The sequence below is a fragment of the Chelonoidis abingdonii genome, chromosome 4 (genome assembly GCF_003597395.2).
Source record: "Chelonoidis abingdonii isolate Lonesome George chromosome 4, CheloAbing_2.0, whole genome shotgun sequence".
NCBI classification, from domain to species: domain Eukaryota; kingdom Metazoa; phylum Chordata; order Testudines; family Testudinidae; genus Chelonoidis; species Chelonoidis abingdonii.
The window spans coordinates 14,719,962-14,737,983 of NC_133772.1; the positions used below are offsets into that span (position 1 = coordinate 14,719,962).

An 18,022-nucleotide genomic window follows, 5' to 3' on the forward strand; every position below is an offset into this window, starting at 1 on the left:
GGATCAAACAGCCTAATTCTGAAGGGGGGGGCACTAAAAAGCTGTCCTTCTTCAGATCTCTCCTTATCTCGCTTGCTATCTCCTGGGCTTAGCTTGAGTGTACTTGCTTGCAATCACTTTGTAACAAGCCCAGCAAGCCAATCAGGAGCCAAGCACAACCCTCAGTCCCCTTGATTGAGGTGATTTATAAATGACTCACTGGTTTATATTTGAGCACAGTCCTCTGCACACCTCTACCTGGGGAGCAACTCTCTGCCTGGGCTTTCTTGACACCTTTGCAGCTCACCTAGCAGAATTAGTCCTTTCTTCCCTCCAGCAAAGGTGAAGGTAAGTCCCTGCTCCCAACAATGGTGCTCTTTGTCTGGGTGGGTGTGGGGGATTCGCACTGTGGTTGCACAGCCACAGGGTGTGAATTTCAATATTTGGAGACCTGGTTGTTGAATGATTTTTTTTTTCCCCCAAAGGAGATTTGCAGCAGCAGATATGCCAAGGAATTATCAACAGCAAAGATGAAGGGGTCTGAGTTATGAAGAAAGGCTACAAAAGCCAAATATGGGACTTAATTATTATGGGATCAAACCCTGCAGGCGTTACTCACACAAACTTCCGCTGAAATTGGTGGCAATTTGCCTGAGCATGGAGAGTTCCTAGTAATTACAGAGCCTGTGGGTCTGGTCTGTTACCTGGGTTTGTGCTGCACCCATTTAGTCCATGGTGCTTTGCAGGCAAGTCCCTGGCCCAAGGAGTTTGCAACCTAAATCAGACTTTGCGATGCTCCCCACCGAGTATGCAAGGTGGAGTTTGTATAGCTTAGCTATGGAATAAATAGCAGGAGCATGGAGTAGTGGGGGGGAATATAAAAGTCTGTCCCAGCCTAATATACCAAAGAGGAGAGAGGAATTATTGAAGGTGGGATGAAATTAAGAAGAAATTCTAGCCTAGAAATCTGAAGGTGCTCCCTACTAGAGATGTGTTAGATTGAGGGACAGTGTCCAAAGGGAAGCAGTTGGATTTCCATTGCTTGGGAGTTTTAAATCTAGACTAGACCAAGCCTTAGAATCTGTATGATAAGGAACAGTCCTGCCCTGCATGGACCTAATTAGGGTTCCAGTTCTCTATACTCTGATCAGTCGAACTATATTGTGGTGATTCTGCCCATGTGTGCTGCTAAAATCCATCCACTTCTGACTTGTGCATAGGCTGAGAACCTTGGGACAGGTTATCCCCTGGCATGATCCCTGAAGAGGCTTTTACCTACATTGTTATTTGCTGGTCAGCAGAAAGTGCTTTCAAGAACTTGCTGGTATGCACGGAGATGATTTTTTGCCTAGGTTCAAACCCTGGATGTTCTCCTCTGCCCTTACTGTTGGGGACGATGGACTAGGTGACCTGCAAGGTGTTTTTCCTTCTCTTATATCAGGTTCCCTGGGGGAGGGAGTGTGTCTGTGTACATGAGAGAGCACTGAGCAGGCAACTTGGATAAGAGTGTTCTCAGGTGCTGCAGGAATGCTGCAATCTGCAAACTTCCTAATTCCTGAAACTTACCATTGCCCATGTGCTCTTCAAAGGGCAATAGCAGTCTCAGTGCTCCGGGAACACATAGCCAGAGGGGTCTATTGGGGGCAGATTTTTCCCCTTAGCCCTCTAGTCTCTTTAAGTCAGTTCTCAGTCCTTTCCCGCAGAGCTGTGGAGATGCTGCCTCCATAAGGGGACAGGGAGCTGTGATGGATAACTTCCCAAAGGCCAAATGCTGATGTTATTGAGATCAGTGGCAAGACTCCCATTGACTCTAGCAACACTGGGATTTGCCCCTAAGCGTGTTCCTAAACTGGGTGATTTTGTAGAATCTGGCAGCCACCCACCTGACAGCACTTGAGAGAAGAGAGGCCCCCAGGGGTTCTTATGACATTTAAACCCTGTAGCCTGCCAACGGGCTGCTGACCTTGCTCCAGATCAGCTCTGACTGCACTGAGTCAATGGGCTGGCCTGGCCCTTGGAAGCCAGGCTGATGCTGGTGAAGGTGGTGTTATTTTTGGTGGTCTGGGGGAAGGAGTGCATGGGCTTCCCACTGGAGACCGATCAGCCTCACCACTGTTACTGGCCCCCGGGCTGGCAGTCTCAGCAGAGAGGCTAAGGACTGTAGAGGACTTGGAGACTCCGCTCCTCTCCAAGCCCTAGAGATGCCCCCTGGGGGATCAGGACTGAGGCCCTGTGGGATGGTGAAAGCAGCACTCTGCTATGTCTGTGTGGTGGCCATGGACAGAGGGTATCAGTCTCCAGCACTGTCACCCTGGCACCTGCACTGAATTGTTCTGATGCAATAAGTGTATTGTTCTTCTGCACTGGAGCAGCGCTGCACTGGAGCCAGCAAAGCTGCTCATTTTTTATTCTGTGAGACTAGTGTAGGGAGTGGGTCCTTCCCGCACCCGCAGCCCTGATGTCCACTCCTGCTTGGCAAGCATGTGGCTCCAAGCCTCCTTGTACCCCAAAGCCATTCCTTTGTAACATGCCTACCAGCCTCCCCTTCTTCCCATAATTAAACTGGGACTAGTTGCAGCTGAAAAGTTGTGCATATGAAAAGTTGGGGCAGGGCTGAGAGCAAGTGGGTTATTTAAACAAATCTGAGAAAGACTGGGCTAAATTCTGGTCTCATTTATAAGATAGTCAATCCAGAGTAACTCCACAGACTCTAAAGGAGTTACTCCAGATTTACACCAGAGACCAAAATGTGGCCCAGGAAGTGAAAGCATTTTCTTTCATAAACCCCCTTTTCAACCAAATGCTTTGGCTTCACCTGCAGTAACTGGCAGATGTCTGCAGCTCTTATTATTATGGTTACCAAGTGCACAGCTAGTTTGGTTTGAAATGCCTGTGAAGTGGTACAACAAATATTGGCACTGGCCCAACGGTAGCAGTGAGAGTGCAGAGCCTGAGCTCCTGCCCAGTGCCTGCTCAGGTTTGTTCCTACCTCCCCCCGCCCTCCGGCGCTGAAGGACCATCTGCCTATGGAAATCATCTATTTACACTCCCAAATATTTAAACCAAAAGAAACCTTTGTTTCAAACCTAGCTGCTGTGAAGCAAAGGGCCAGACGATGGCCACTGGACTCCTCACTTTGGGCTGTAGGGGCTGAGTGTGAGAGTGTGAGAAAATACAGGCTATGGAGGGGTGAGGTGCAGAGCAGGGTATGCTCCACCTCTGCCACAGCGACCTAATCACCATAGGGTTTTGTACCCACCTCCACTGTATCTGAGCATCTCCCACAGAAAATAAAACCTAGTGACTTCAGGGTTGGGATCTCTGCTTTGGGATCAAGCTTTGGGTTTTTTATTTGTAGCTGATCTATCTCCACTCTTCCTTATAGCACTTATTATATGGCCAGATTTTCAAAGTGCGCAGCCCCTAGGATGACCAGATAGCAAGTGTGAAAAATTAGGACAGGGAGATGTGTGTGTGTGTGTGTGTGTGTGTGTGTGTGTGTGTGTGTGGAGGGCTAATAGTATTGCATAAAACGAAGCCCCTAATACCAGGACATCTAGCAGACCCCAACCACTCCCACTGGGCACTTTAAAATGTTGCCACTCATGTCTCAGTTCTGGTCTACATGTAAGAAGTTTTCCCAGCATAATTGTTAGTTAGGGCTGTGGATTTTTGTTTTTGTTTTTTACCAGTATAGCTATTCCAGTAAAAGTCCTAGCATAGGTGCAGTTTTACCAGTATAAGGTGCTGCATACTGGGATGGCTGGCATCACCAAATCAAAACCAGCTTTATGGTTATAAGCACTTTTGTAAGACTATGTCTGCCCTCGGGGGTGGAGATGCGGGTTGAGGTTCTGCTTTGACTACGCTGGCATAATAAAAGCAGCAAAACTTTTAGGTGCTTAAGCACTGAAATCTCTGGGTTTCAAAAGGACTGGAGATGGAAATGGACAAACCTGTGGATTTTAGAACATTTCCTAAGTAAATTCATTGGGGTCGGGAGGACATGATTAGGAGAGGCTGGGGAAGTGGTCATGGTAGAGGATACTGGGATACAAAGATGAGTGCAGTAGAAATAGAAAAAGACTTAAGTTTTCTGAGGCAGGGACTTTTTACTATGTACAGCACCTAGCATCATGGGGCCCTCATCCTGACTGAGTCCACAAGGTGGTACTAGAATGCAGATAGTGAACCCCAGCACGAGCAGGAAGGTGAAGTGAGTTTGATCAGCATTCCTCAGAATGAGTGAATTACAAGACATTCTGAAATAACTTGCACTGGTTTAGAACAGACCCTTCTTTCTCCTGGAGCCTGTGTGATCGGCTAACCAGAGGAGAGGCTAAATGAAGGAAGAGGAAATAAAGGATGAGTAGTGTGGTATGTTGAAAACTGTGTTTAAATTACAAACTATCACTTTAAATGTAAGGGGTTTCCTGATCCTAGTTAGATGCTCAGGGACCTCTGTAGGGAAGTGTGCAGTCTGGGTCTTCGGCAAAAAGTCCAGTCTGCAAAAAAGCCAGCATAGAGCAAGGTGGGGTGAGTGGTGCCTCTCTGCCTCAGGGAGCAGCCTGCATGGTCTCTCTGCATTTGATTGTTTGTATGTTAGATTTCTGAATTCTAGGAAATAAAATCATGTTATGTTGCAACCTTTCAGAAAGAGTAGCTAACTTTCTGTGTGCATGCCATGAACCTAACAGGTGGGTGTTAAGAGGGGTAAGATGATGTTTAATTTGGGCAAGAAAACTTGCCACTATGGGAGTGTCACAGAAATACACTTAGCACTGGATCCTCAGCTTTGGTAAACCTACATACCCCTGTTGACTTCCATGGAGTTGCACCAATTTAACCAGCTGAGATCTGGCCCTTAGTCTTCTCAAAAAATTCCCTGCCGTTTCAATGGTTTCTATTTAATTTCCACAGAGGGAAAGCAGGAAGTGACCCAACATGATTTTAGCAGGTTTGGTTTGTTAAAGTTTCTTCAGCACAGTCCCATTCCCCTCTCCAGAGTCACACCCACAGCATGTTGAGAAAACATCACAGGGATCCCAACTGCATGACATGGTTGGTTCCCTTGTGGCCTCCAGGGCATCCCTAAAGCGCTGCTGGCTCTGACAGAGTCTTTGAGGCTCATCCACTCCCACACTCCACTTGCAGCTGTGTTTGTAGCATTGCTTGCTGGGCCTCTTGAGGTATCTAGGCAGGAGTGACCAGAAGGGCTAGAGGCAGCACTGCAAGGTCGGACAGAGAAGGCTCCAGTGAGCTAGTGCAGTTACAGTGCTTGTGGTTCCCATGTGCACTGGGAACCAACATGGTTAGACAGCACTGGTTCACATGGACTAAACCAATAGGCCTAATCCTGGGTATTCCACCCAAAGCTTTACACCTGTGATGGGCATTTCATGGGTACATGAGGTTTTGCAGACTTTGCTTGAACAGCCTTGAATGTGCAGTGGTTTGTTATAAAACTTCCTCATCTAGTGTAGACCCAGAGGCAAAAGACATTTTTAATGAAGCTTAATCTAAGGTATGGAGACCTTGAACTTATTGAGACATTAACAAATCAGGAAGAAAACCACAGGAGGCAGGAGTGGGACACATCATATGTAAAAAGAGTCACATGTAAATGATTTGCATTTTCTCCCTAAACATAATGGGCCAAATTCCTCTTTGTGGAGCTCCATTGGAGGCCCTTCACTTACTCCAGGAGTGAATCTGGCCCTATTTTAAACAAGATACAGTCCAACTGCTCTCAGAGAAAGTCAAGTTCCCACCCAGTTTTGCTAGTTTTAACTCACGCGCCCTGGATCTGAAGTTTCCTTCTTTATCCAACTCTGTCAGCACCAAACAGTTGTTTTGTGCTGTCGGATCCTATCAACACTGAGCAGAAACTTCAATGTGACTTTCTCTCCCCAGACATAGCTATCAACAGTGCCGGGACAAGTGATAAGGGGTTGCCATTTGTGGCAGCGAGGCGGGTGCTAGGAGAAAAACCTGTGCTTGGCACACCTGGAGTGATTTGAAACTGGCAGGACACGAGTTAACCAGTCAGGAGCTCACAGGGCACCCTGCAACATTGCAACTCAGCTGATACTTTGTGCTTGTCTGACCTCATGGAACAATTTATTTTGCCTGTTCCATATCCTTGCTGTGAAACAGTTCTGCCTCAATTCTGTGTGTGCTCAGAATTGTATGCCCTGGTTTAAGGATTTGGAGCGTTCCTTTATTTTTCACTCTCTAGGCCCAGATTACCATGTGCTCATCACTTATAATCAAGGCCATATTTCCCACTGCACTGCACTTAGTACCCTGCAACACCCTCTGAAACACTGATGGGCCTGGCTTCTCAAAAGAGCTCCTCATTCAAGGTGTTTCCACCATGCAGAGATTCCTGAGAATCTGGCCACTTGTTTTGGTGCCTAAACAGAAACTGAGTTCTTTGGAGAATCTGGCCCCGAGTTAACAAAATGATGGTTGGCACCACAGCATTTTACTGGCTTTGGGATCCCATCCCCGTAGATAACTTGTATTGTCTCTGGTCAGCGTTTTGCTGCTGTGACGAAGGCAAAACGCTATCTTGAGTATGTCTCCACCTGTTCACCTCCGTGTTACTCCTTCACCACCACGACAGCTAGCTTACCCTTTCGTTCACTGCACAATCAGGTGACACCTGCTCTTTAGTTCTGAAATCTCAAAGGTTTAGCCTGCTGTTTGATCTAGGGCAAGGCCATTGATAAGCCAGCTCAAGAACTTGACTCTCTCCGAGAGGCTGACATCATCGGCCTGTTTGTTCAAGATGAATTTAATCATGAGAATATTTCCCTCCCCTCCACACTTGCTGTGTTTATTATTTTTTTCACATTTGCCAGCACTTTTGCTCAGCGGCAAGACTTCACTAAAGAGCTGTGGTATAGTCAGCAGATTCAGTCCCTCTGATGGCATGACAGGCACACTCCTCAGAGAGCAACGGAATTGAGAAATAAAGCTTCACACATCTGAAACTTAGGCCAGGGTCACTGGAGTTTGTGATCTTTTGCTGAGACTTGATTTGGATTTTAGAATGAGCCATGGGGGACTGAGAATCTGGAGAAAGCCCGGGTGGGGGTGACTTGTAGAATCTGGAGTGAAGCCAGGAGTAACTCTGAATCCAGAACAAGCTGTAGGGGACTGAGAATTTTGGAGTGAACCTGAGGTGGGAGAGAGAACTGGAAATCTGGAGGGATGGGGCTCCTGGGGTGATCCTAGGCGAGCTGGCAATCTGGACCAAGTCCAGCGGGGAGTGACTGGGAATCTCCAGTGAGTCTGGAGTGACTGGGCTTCCAGAATGAGCTATGGGGAGCTGGGAATCTGGAGCAAGTCCAGGGGTGTGGGGATTAAAGAATCTAGAATGAGCCTGGAGGGAATGAACTTGAAATTTGGGTCCAGTCTGGGGCTGTGTTTAGGGTGAGCCTGAGCAAAGTCTCAAATGACCCTGTCTTCATAATGGAAAAAACAAGAAAGGGATTGCCAGTCAAAGTGCTGACACCCAGAGGGTTCTGAATCCAGTGACCAATGATGCAGGAAGGGAAGGTCTCCTTGCACATGGTCAGACCACTGCTGCCTCACTCCTTGCCCTGTCATGTAAGCCAGTCAGGGGCAGTTTGGATAGAGACCTACCTAGTGTCAGGAGAAAATGGTCTTGGTCATGCAGTAAGTGACACTCCTCTGAGTCAGCACTGACCCGCACCCGAGACTGGTATTAGAGAGCCCAGTGCTGTTGGAGGTGCTGTATTTTGGATGATGGGTGCAACCTAGATCTGGCTCCATGTGATCATTAGTGTTTTTATGGTTCAGGTCACTGTATGAGAGTTGTCAACCTCAGGTCCCTGACCAAATTTCCATTAGCACCATCATGCTGCCGACCTATATTCCCCCAGCCATTTCAGCTGCCTGCATTATCCCTTGCTTCCTGCCCCAGACTTCTGTGCTATGTTACTGCACATTGTTCAAATCTTCCAGATTCCACCCCAGAGGTGGTTACCTCTCAGCTAACAGTGACATCATTCCTCTGGGCATACACTTCTGGGTGTAATCCTGGCTCCAGTAGGGCCAGGATTTCACCCGGGATGTTTAGGACCTGATCCTGAGCAGTGCCGAGCCTGAGGGGCGAAGGCTATAGGAGCTGAGAGTGCTTGGCACCTCTCTGGCTCAGTCCTCTGCTGTGTAACACACTTGAGATGATATTTTCAGGCTTGATTAGGCAGGTAACACCATTGCCAGGTATTTAGAAGGCGAATCTGCACAGTAGCCCTATGCTGTGGTATCAGCCATTGGTCTCCATTAACGTCCCTCTCTATCAGAATGGAAAATGCTTTGGGAGCTAGTATAGATGGCAGCAAGCCATGGTTGATACTCATTCCAGGCAATCTATTAGGCTCCGTTTTACCAGATGCTTGTCCCACAATACTCAGTATGGGTTGGGCCAGAAGTGTCCAGAGAAAGAAAGAGTTAAGCCATTGCAAAAACCTCAACTGCACTCAATAATCTTCCTGCCTGGGGTGAAATATTTCAAAGAAACCTGGCCTGCCTGGAAGCTGCTGTCTGACTCATATTGTCTAGTACCCTCTGCACCTCCAGCTCTGTTCTTATGAGCGTGAACCTTTGTCTTTGGCGAAAGCCTGGAGGGAAAGCACAGTTTAGGAGGCTGGGACAGACTCTCATAGGAGTGTGTGACTGTTCTGTACAAAGCTATAGCCTGCAGCTATATGACCTCAGGCTAAGATCTCATCAGCTCTCAAGGTTGGACTTGGAGACCTCTCAAGATATATCTATACTGTAATCAGAGGTGTGATTGCAGCACATGGAGACATACCTGAGTGTCAGGATCCCAACAAGGACAATCAGGCCAAGGGTCAGAGTAGGGTCAAACCTGAGGCTGGGAGTAGCAGAGGACTTTCATAGTCAGGTTCCAGGCCAGGGCAGATACCAAGAATCAGAGTCCAAGTCAGAAGGCAAAGTGAAAATCGAACTAAGGTCAAAGCCAGGATTTGCACAGGGAGCAAGGATGGTCATGGCAGTCACAGATGTTCTTTGGGTTTATATCGAGTGGGGAGCCAATGATGAGTCCTGGGGCTGCTGCCAGTCAGACCCCTTGATGCAGGACTTTCCATGGGCTGTGTTCATAGCAGGTCATGGGCAGTGGAGTGCAAGCTAGTTACAGCTGCTACTGGGTGGCAGCCTGCTGCTGTCTGCTGCCTAGTAGTTCTATAGGAACTGTGAAGTCATACCCTGAGCTAGCTTTAATCTAGCTAGTTCGGGTACCACTAACAGTGAAACCCTCCCCGTTTAGACTAGGAAGCCTGCCTAAACTGCGAGGGCTTCAGTCCCACATTGCCATGCCTTGCCTACTATTGTTATTCCAGCTAGCTAGATGAAAGCTTTCTTGGGTATGTCTCCACATGCTGCAATCTCGCCTATGATTACAGGGTGACACACACGCTAAAGGGAAACCACTCTTTCTCCTGAGTCACTACTGAGCCAGGGCCTGGGAATGGGGCTATGCTGCTGGGATTCCATCTTTCAAATAATGGAAGACCACAGCCCTAACCTCACGTAGGCCTGGTCTAAGCTAGACATGTTTACTAATAGTAATGGCAGATGGGGTGTGATCTCTTTTATGACATTCTGATACCAGCAAATGCCCTGGTGTAGATGCAGTTGGACTGGCAAAAGAAGTCCTTTTGCCAGTATATCTGATTTCATTTGACAACTGTTATAAGTTATTCTGGCAGAAGAGCTCTTTTTCTGGTATAAACTCTGTCTACACTAGGAAGATTTGCCAGGATAGCCACACTGATATAGCTGTACCAGCAAACCCTTTCCAGTATAGACAAGGCCCTAGCCACTAAAGATCCCTTGGGGCTGTTCTCAAGAGATGGGGTGTTGCTGGTTGTTCTCTGTCCACATTTTGAGGGTGGTAATTAATGTTTTGCCTCCCTAAGATCATCCCATGTGTTCAGTTGGTTATAGTGTCCTCCACTTCCCATCCCAAACTGGTGTGTTGTACTGATGTGCTCTCCTGAACAGGTGCCATCTTCTGCCCTGCATTTCAGGGGTGCATGGCGCAATCCTCATATACAGCCTCTAAAGCACCTTGCAATTTATAATGATTCCTTTTTGCTGATTAGCTTTTGCTCCAGGTCATGTGCCTTGTGTTCAGGTATTTTAGGAACAGTGTCTCTCCAGATCTGTGGCCTGGATGTCACATTGTTTTTATCCACCTCAAGACATGCCCAGACAGAGAGATTTTTCTCCTAGCATGTCAGACAGCAAGCCCAGGCCTACTGCCCTCATTCATGCAAATGGTTCCTTTTTGGCAGTCACACAAGATAATCTAGTTCCATTCTGAACCCGGACTGGACTACAATGCAGAAAATACACAGAAAGTGCAAAGAGCCAAATTCATCCACTGATTTCAGAGGGCTGCCCCAGGGATGAATTAGGCCCAAAACATTTAATGTTAATGGCATCATTCCCAGACCGAGGATCTGTCTACAGTGCAATTCAAGGTGTGATTGCAGCTCAACAGGGCCACCCAGGGATTCAGGGCACCTGAGGCAAAGCAATTTCAGGGACCCTTCCATAAAAAAAGTTGCAATACTATAGAATACCATATTCTCATGGGGCCCCTGTGAGGCCTGGGGCAAATTGCCCTTCAGAATCCCCTACCCATCCTGCTCCTTGTCCCCTGACTATCCCCCCCTAGACCCTCCCAACCACCACCCTGGGACACCACTCCCCACCAACCCCCCCTGCTCCCTGTCCCCTGACTGCCCCGACCCCCATCCACCCACCCACCAAGTCCTGACAGACCCCCAGAATGCCCACAATCCAACCCATTTCCCTACCCCTGACCACCACCACCCAGAACCTCTGCCCCCTCCATGTCCCCTGACTGTCTCTGGGACTCCTTGTCCCTTATCCAAACCCCCCTCCCCAGCCCTGGCCCCAGCCCCTTTACCATGCCGCTTACCCCTGCCTCCCGCCTCTCCCAGAGCCTCAGCATCCCACGTTCAGGAGCGACCCTGGACAGCACTGCAGCGGCATGGCTCTGCAGCCCCGTGCCCTTACCACGCGGCTCTGAGCGGGAGGAGCTCAGGCCCCACCCGAGCCACGCCGCTTTAGCTGTATCCAGGGCCACTCCTGGATGTGGCATGCTGAGGTGCCGGGGGATGGGGGAAGGTGGAGGTGGGAGGGAGCCTCCGACATTCTCGTGGGGGCCCCTGCGGGGCCCAGGGGCTGGGGAAAATTGCCCCATTTGCCTCCCCCTCTGGGCAGCCCTGCAGGTCAATAGACATATCAGGGTTAGCTGTACCTGTGCTGGTGTGGCTGAAAATTAGCAGCGTAGATGTGGTGGCACAAGATTCAGAGCAGGCTAGCAATGCGAGCGCAAGCCCAGTTGCCTGGCATATTTGCATGCCCGCTGCCATGTTTACACTGCTAATTTAGTTAAAGCTAGAGCAGATATGTCTAAGCAAGCTGCAGTCATGCCTCAGACTGCAGTGTTGACAATATACTTGATGCAGCTGGCACATTGCTTTTTCTCTGGAAACCTTTATTCCTTCTTTCTGACCACCCCCTTCCCCCAGGCTTTCTCAGAGGATGGACTCAACGTCATGTAGGCCTTTGTCTACACGGGGAAATTGACTGGAGGAGCTATTGCAGCAGTTCCTTATTGTCTGCATGACCCTGTTTTCAGATGCTTTGCTTCCTGCCACCCCCTAACAGCATGGAAGATGCCATTCTGGAGCAAAAAATGGCATCCTCTGGGCAGCGTGACCTTGCATGCACCATATGTGTGAGGTTCTGCTGTGCAGAGTAAAATAGTGTCCTCCACACACAAGGATAGCCGTGACTGCATCCATTGGTTGCATGACCCCACTAGGTGTCACAACCCATAGTATGAGAACCCCAGAGCTATTTCTATCATTGCACTATTCTGGAATTGAGTTATTTTTATTCTGGAACCAAGTGTTCGTATAGGGAGCTATGCTGGAATAGTTTATTCCACTATAGACATTCTGTTCAATTTCCCCATGCAAACAAGGCCTTAATCCTACTTTACACTGGATGCTCTGGATATTCCTGGGCCCAGTAGAAAACAATTTTGAAGCAGACATAAGGAGAATTTGTTATTCAAGTACTCCCAGAATTTTGGATGTAAAATGGCACCTGGTTCTAAACTAAAACGCAGCCAATGCAATACCCAAAACCACTTTGGATTTAGCTGTCACACAGATGGGTCAACTCCAAAACCTTCTATTTGATTTCCTCTAAAATTTAGAGTTCTGGTAAAACAGGATCTGGATAAAAACCTACTCTGGTTTTGGTTCGGTAAGGCCAAAATATCCACTGACAAGGAAAACCTGACCCTGTTGTGCCCAGTCTCTTGAAACAAAGATCCAGGCCTAAATCTATGTAGCTCCATTGACATGAATGGAGCTATAGACGAGATTCTGCCGAATTCACATCTTTCAGCAATGTGCATTTCATTTCTTGAGAACTGTTCCCTGAAATCCCAGCTTCTTTCCCGTCCTTGACATATGTGATGGGCAATGACATACTTAAATAAACGCCAGACAAAAATAATTATTCACATCCTTGTTTCAAATTTATGCATTCCCCCTCCCCACCCTCAGACTCATCAGCTCATAATGGTTCTCCCCTCTCCTCTGAGAGCTTTGTTTATACTAAAGTGAACCATGGGGAGTTTATTATCTTCCCCTGCCAACACCTAGATATTGCACAGGACTGGTCAAACAGGACTGTTCGGCATCATTATCATACAAATAGGTCAGCAACTGTTACATCTCTGTGTGAGAGAAAATTGTTCCCAGCTTCTGACAGGAATCAAATATTAGCCCACAGCTCTGAACAGGACAGAATAGCAACTCTAAATGCAAATATGAAACACTAAAGGTGTTATGTTTGTAGATGAATTAATGAGGCACTGTAGCTGGAACCTCTTGGTTAAAAGCAGCTCTGTACTCATAATATTAATATATCCCATCGCACAGTGCTTCACAGACATGCTAATTAATCCTTTCAGCAGTGCTATGACATATCATTAGCCCCATTTTATGCATGGTGAAACTGACGCATGGAAAAATCAGGTGACTTTCCCAAGTCCAAACAGTAAGTCATTGGCAGAGCCAAGATTAGACCTGTACTTCCTGACATCTAGTCCTGTGCACATTCCTTTAGACCAAATTGCCTCACTTATGAGTTTGTCCCAGAGGTGGTGACCCAGCTTGGAAACAGACAATCCCTTGCCCCAGAAGCCTGCTTGTGAAGGGGAAAGAAGTCATTTAGGAGACAGAATACTCCAGAGGAAACCCTAAATGCCTGGATGAAGGAGGCTAGACCAAGTCTCTCTTTTTCTTCTCCTATAACTTCACTTGGTGGCCAGCTCTGCTCACGTTGATTCCTTTCTTCTCCTTTGTCTTATCTCGGAAGGATTTGAAGAACACAGAGATGAACCAAGCCCGACCTCGCTATGTCGTCGACCGGGCAGCTTATTCTGTCAACTTCTTCGATGAAGAATTTGAGAAAAAAAAGAGAAGTTACCCGCTTGGGGAAAAAGTCAAGAACCTTTTCAGGTAATGTGGAATGCTACTGAGTCTCCTTCAGAGCATGTTGCCTGGTCAGATTTGGCTCAGCAGTGTGGTGTTTGGGGGCATGGAGAGAAGAGGAGGAGAGAATGCGAACCCTAAGATCAATACAACATTTGCATTTAAAAAAATTCCAGGGGAAACGTTTTTAAGCAAATAAATAGTCTCCTGTGGCATTTTACAACCCAGGCTTTGCAGCATAGGGGAAGCAATGACAACCTATTAGTAATTTTCTAGTCAATTTCACAATTAGTAGAGAGATTTTTCAAAGGCACAAAGGGCGGTAGGCAACCAGCTGCCGCTGAAGCAGTCCATGACTCTGGAGGTTTGATTCACACACACACAAAGGCTCTGTCATGCAGCTCTGGCTGCATAAAAGAACCTTGAAATAATCAGAAATGGCCCCTTGAAAATACCCCCACATATCTGGGGACTCCTCAACTGCCATATACCTAGTGTAAGGGCTCTGCATCTGCCCTGTTGTCAGCTCCCAGCATAGGGAGTGACTCAGGGGCAAGGCTGGAGTGCACTGTATTATGGCTAGTCTTTGCTTCCCGGGGTCTAGCATAGGCCAGCTGCTTTCACTTACATTGGGTGCAGGGCCCTGCCTCAAAATACAGAGAGTGCAAAATTGGCTTAAAGCTACTTTAACACTCCAACAAGTATAGAGTCCTGGCCCTGGCCCCAGGACAGCAATGGAGTAACTGAGAGTCAGGCCCTGCAAGCTAATAGCTAACTGAGCACAGAAATTTGGAGTGGAAAGATTTCTGTACTCTGAAATCATGATGGACGGCTGTTTGAGGTGCTCCCTGGGCTTTGGGTAGGTGAAGCCATAGGCTGGCAAGCCTTTGTTAAACTCGACACATTGATGCCTCAGAGGCTGTGGCTGTTCCCATGTTGACTTTAGATTTGGGTGGCATCCAGGTGCTTTTTAAGTGGAGTGAGTTTTTCAGTAAGCCCCAGGAATAACTGCTCTCTATATCATTTCGCTGAAGTACAGAACAGCACCACCCCAGGGAGAAAATGCAATTACAGCTGCTGAAGATTAATATATCTGGGATAACCAGAGCTGAGTAATAAATATATATTTGATTGGATTTGCAGTGTAATTGAAAGGTAAATGGAGTTTATGGTTTTCACTTCAAATAAATCAGTCTGCAGTGTGCCATGACACCAGAAATGAAGGCAGCCTGGCTGCGCTCAGAAGAATGCTTTTACTTTGCATTTGTATAGAAAACATCTTTCATCCAAGTATCTCAATGGGCTTTGCAGACATTAACTGAGGAAGGCTGTACATGTATTGTTAGATCCATAGGACTGATAGGCAAGCTGAGGTTTACTGACATGCTTAAAGCCTTATAATGAGTCAGTGGCAGAAAGGAGAACAGAACCTAGAGAAACCCTGCAAGTCCTATGTTCTAACCACTGAAGAAAGATACTGCCTGAGATCCCTGAACAGTTCAGGGGATGTAGATATAAGATCTTACTTTAATTTCAATAGCAGATATGTGTCTAAATCCCTGTAATTGCTTTGGAAACTTCACCTGCTCTTTCTAAAATATAAACCCTGTCCAACCATGCATTCTAGGGTAATATACAAATCCTAGAGATCCACTTCCCTCTTCCAACACCTGTGACGTTCAGCCTATGCTAATAACTGGGGCAGCTTCTGAGGAATGTCTGTCCATCCCTGTTTTTTCACAAGACCCTGTGTTTGTTCAAATGATTGATTCAGGAATGTTTAATTAGTTTATGTGACTTCTACAGTCTGTTTCCAATACTTGTTTGTTGGTTAGTTTTATGTCTGATGGATGTGATCAATAAAGCTGCAAATTCTTTCTTTTTCAACTGAGTTTTAAAATGTATTGGTCCAAGGCTTCTGGTAATCTAGGATCAGAGCTAGGGCAAACCAGAAATAGTTTAGATTTTGCTAAACCTCACTGGTTGGCTTTTGATTTTGCAAGGTCAGAACTGCAGTCAGAAAGTGGGGCAGATTCAGATCCCATGTTATCTGAACCTCCAAAGCTTTGGGGAGGGGCTGATCTGGATTATATTTCCCATTTTGGTGTATTGCTGTGTGAAGCAGAATTGAACACAGTGTTGATCCAGGTAGTATTTTCTCCAAAGTTTGAGGATGGATTGGATAAATGGTTCTGACCCATCCCCACCTGGGACACGGCAATATAGCAGCTAAGAGTAAAAGGCCTGGTACATCTTTGCGCTGCTCCTCATGTCAACACCTGTTCCAGTGTGAAGCATGTGCAAAACGCTGCCACATCAGCCTAGTGTTGCTTCATACTCAGGTTGGCTTTATGTCTACTCTGGTCTAATGTAAATGGCTTCCTAAGGCAAGAGGCAATGAAAATCAGGACTGTTGTCCTTTGCATAGGAAACCTCGTAGGGACGGGAAATGCTTCTTATCAGGACCCTCCTTCCTTACTTGTGTTCATTTCCTCTCTAGATGTTCTTCATCCAGGTTCAAAGTCATCATCTACAGTCTGTTTCCAATACTTGTCTGGCTCCCCAAATATAAATTTAAAGAATACATTGTGCCCGATGTCCTCGGGGGAATCAGTGCGGGGACAATACAAGTGCCACAAGGTGAGACCAGGTTTTCTTTCCCTAGTGGGGGTTAGGAAGTCACTTCCCCCGCTTGAGCAGCTGTCAGGAGAGAACATTCCCACCTTGCTCCAATTAAAGTTCAGACTTGCTCATAGACTCGTAGACTCATAGACTCATAGACTCGTAGGTCAGAATGGACCAATATGATCATCTAGTCTGACCTCCTGCACAAAGCAGGCCACAGAACCCTACCCATCCACTTTTATAACAACCCCTAACCCATGACTGAGTTATTGAAGTCCTCAAAATTGTGGTTTGAAGACCTCAAGCTGCAGAGAATCCACCAGCAAGTGACCCATGCCCCACGCTGCAGAGGAATGCGAAAAACCTCCAGGGCCTCTGCCAATCTGCCCTGGAGGAAAATTCCTTCCCGACCCCAAATATGGCGATCAGCTTAACCCTGAGCATGTGGGCAAGACTCACCAGCCAGCACCCAGGAAAGAATTCTCTGCAGTAACTCAGATCCCATCCCATCCATGCTGTCAATGGCTGATTTTATCCCCTTCCCGGAGTTGGCTTTATTAGTAACAACAGAACATACAACCTCAGCCAAAGCTTTGTCCTCAAAGCTGGCTCTTCCCCTAGTTCCCTCTCACCAGAGGGTCACAGTGCAGCCTGGGAGAGTTAACAAGCTGCACTTACCACAAAGACCCAGCAGAACTGACTCAGCAGCTTTGTGCCGATTTTTAACTTCCTCTAACAGGATGAGTCACTACTAGAAGAGCCCTGCATCCCTATGAAGGCTCATAGGTCCTACTGCCTTGGTACAGTAACCCACTCCATAAATGTCCATGATGGGCTTTCTTGCATTTAGTACATTGTCAAAGACAGGCTGCAGAACTAGCTGGGCCACTGTTCCATGCCAGTAAGGGAATTTCCAGGGACCGCAGCTGCAGCTGAGATGGAAGATCTGAAGTCAATTTCATTTGTATTTTTCAGGGATGGCCTTTGCGCTGCTTGCCAATCTGCCTCCCGTCAATGGACTCTACTCCTCCTTCTTCCCTTTGATACCCTACTTCATCCTAGGTGGCGTCCACCAGATGGTCCCAGGTAAGTTCCCCTTTCTAGTTCTGAGATTTGAATGTCCATACATTCCAATTACGTTCATTGCCTGAGGGCACCTCCTCCAGCTGTACCATATCTCCTGATAGGGCACTGTTTTACCAAGCCTGTTCTCTGGTGCATTAATCAAGGTCCTGGATCCCTGGTGCCTGCTGTATAGCATTGCACCATGAACTGATAAACCACTGCCATGTTCTGCTACAGAAGAGGCTGCATTGCAGTTGCGGGTGATTCCCAATCTACATTAATGCTTTTCAGGACGGAATGCTTCGTATACATGCAAGTTACCTGTTACTGTTTTGTCTTGCAGGCACATTTGCTGTCATCAGTGTTATTGTTGGGAGCGTCTGCCACGATCTGGCTCCTGAATCTGATTTCCAATACTTTAACCATACCACCAATGAGATAAACATCAACAACACAGCCATGGAGGCAGCCAGACTGGAGATCTCTGCCACATTAGCCTGTCTGACAGCCATCATACAAGTAAGGACATCTCCGCACTAAAGCTGCAGTAGTGTCCACTGCCTGAGCTAAGCCTAACCCTTCCCCTTGTATGAAGTTGAACAGTGACTGGTTATGCAGGACAGCTGCAGTGGGATTTTGTCATTTGTACACCCTCGAGGAAGGGGATGGCAGTGCCAGCAGGTGCAACAATTGGGACTGTTTCCAAGTAGGTGATACCTGGAGACAAAAGGTTTGGAAGGGTCCTG

The 18,022-nt window shown here is 47.2% G+C and overlaps 1 protein-coding gene across 1 annotated transcript in view; it reads left to right on the top strand.

Annotated features, from left to right (window-relative positions):
- The first annotated feature begins 232 nt into the window (after positions 1-232).
- SLC26A9 (solute carrier family 26 member 9) overlaps positions 233-18,022 on the top strand; it is a 46,232-nt gene continuing 28,442 nt past the window's right edge. Inside the window, exons 1-5 of the mRNA XM_032792577.2 lie at positions 233-327; positions 13,471-13,613; positions 16,087-16,226; positions 17,187-17,297; positions 17,620-17,795. Of these exons, the coding sequence (XP_032648468.1) occupies positions 13,489-13,613; positions 16,087-16,226; positions 17,187-17,297; positions 17,620-17,795 (552 nt within the window). The 5' untranslated portion in view covers positions 233-327; positions 13,471-13,488. The remainder of the gene's footprint in view (positions 328-13,470; positions 13,614-16,086; positions 16,227-17,186; positions 17,298-17,619; positions 17,796-18,022) is intronic.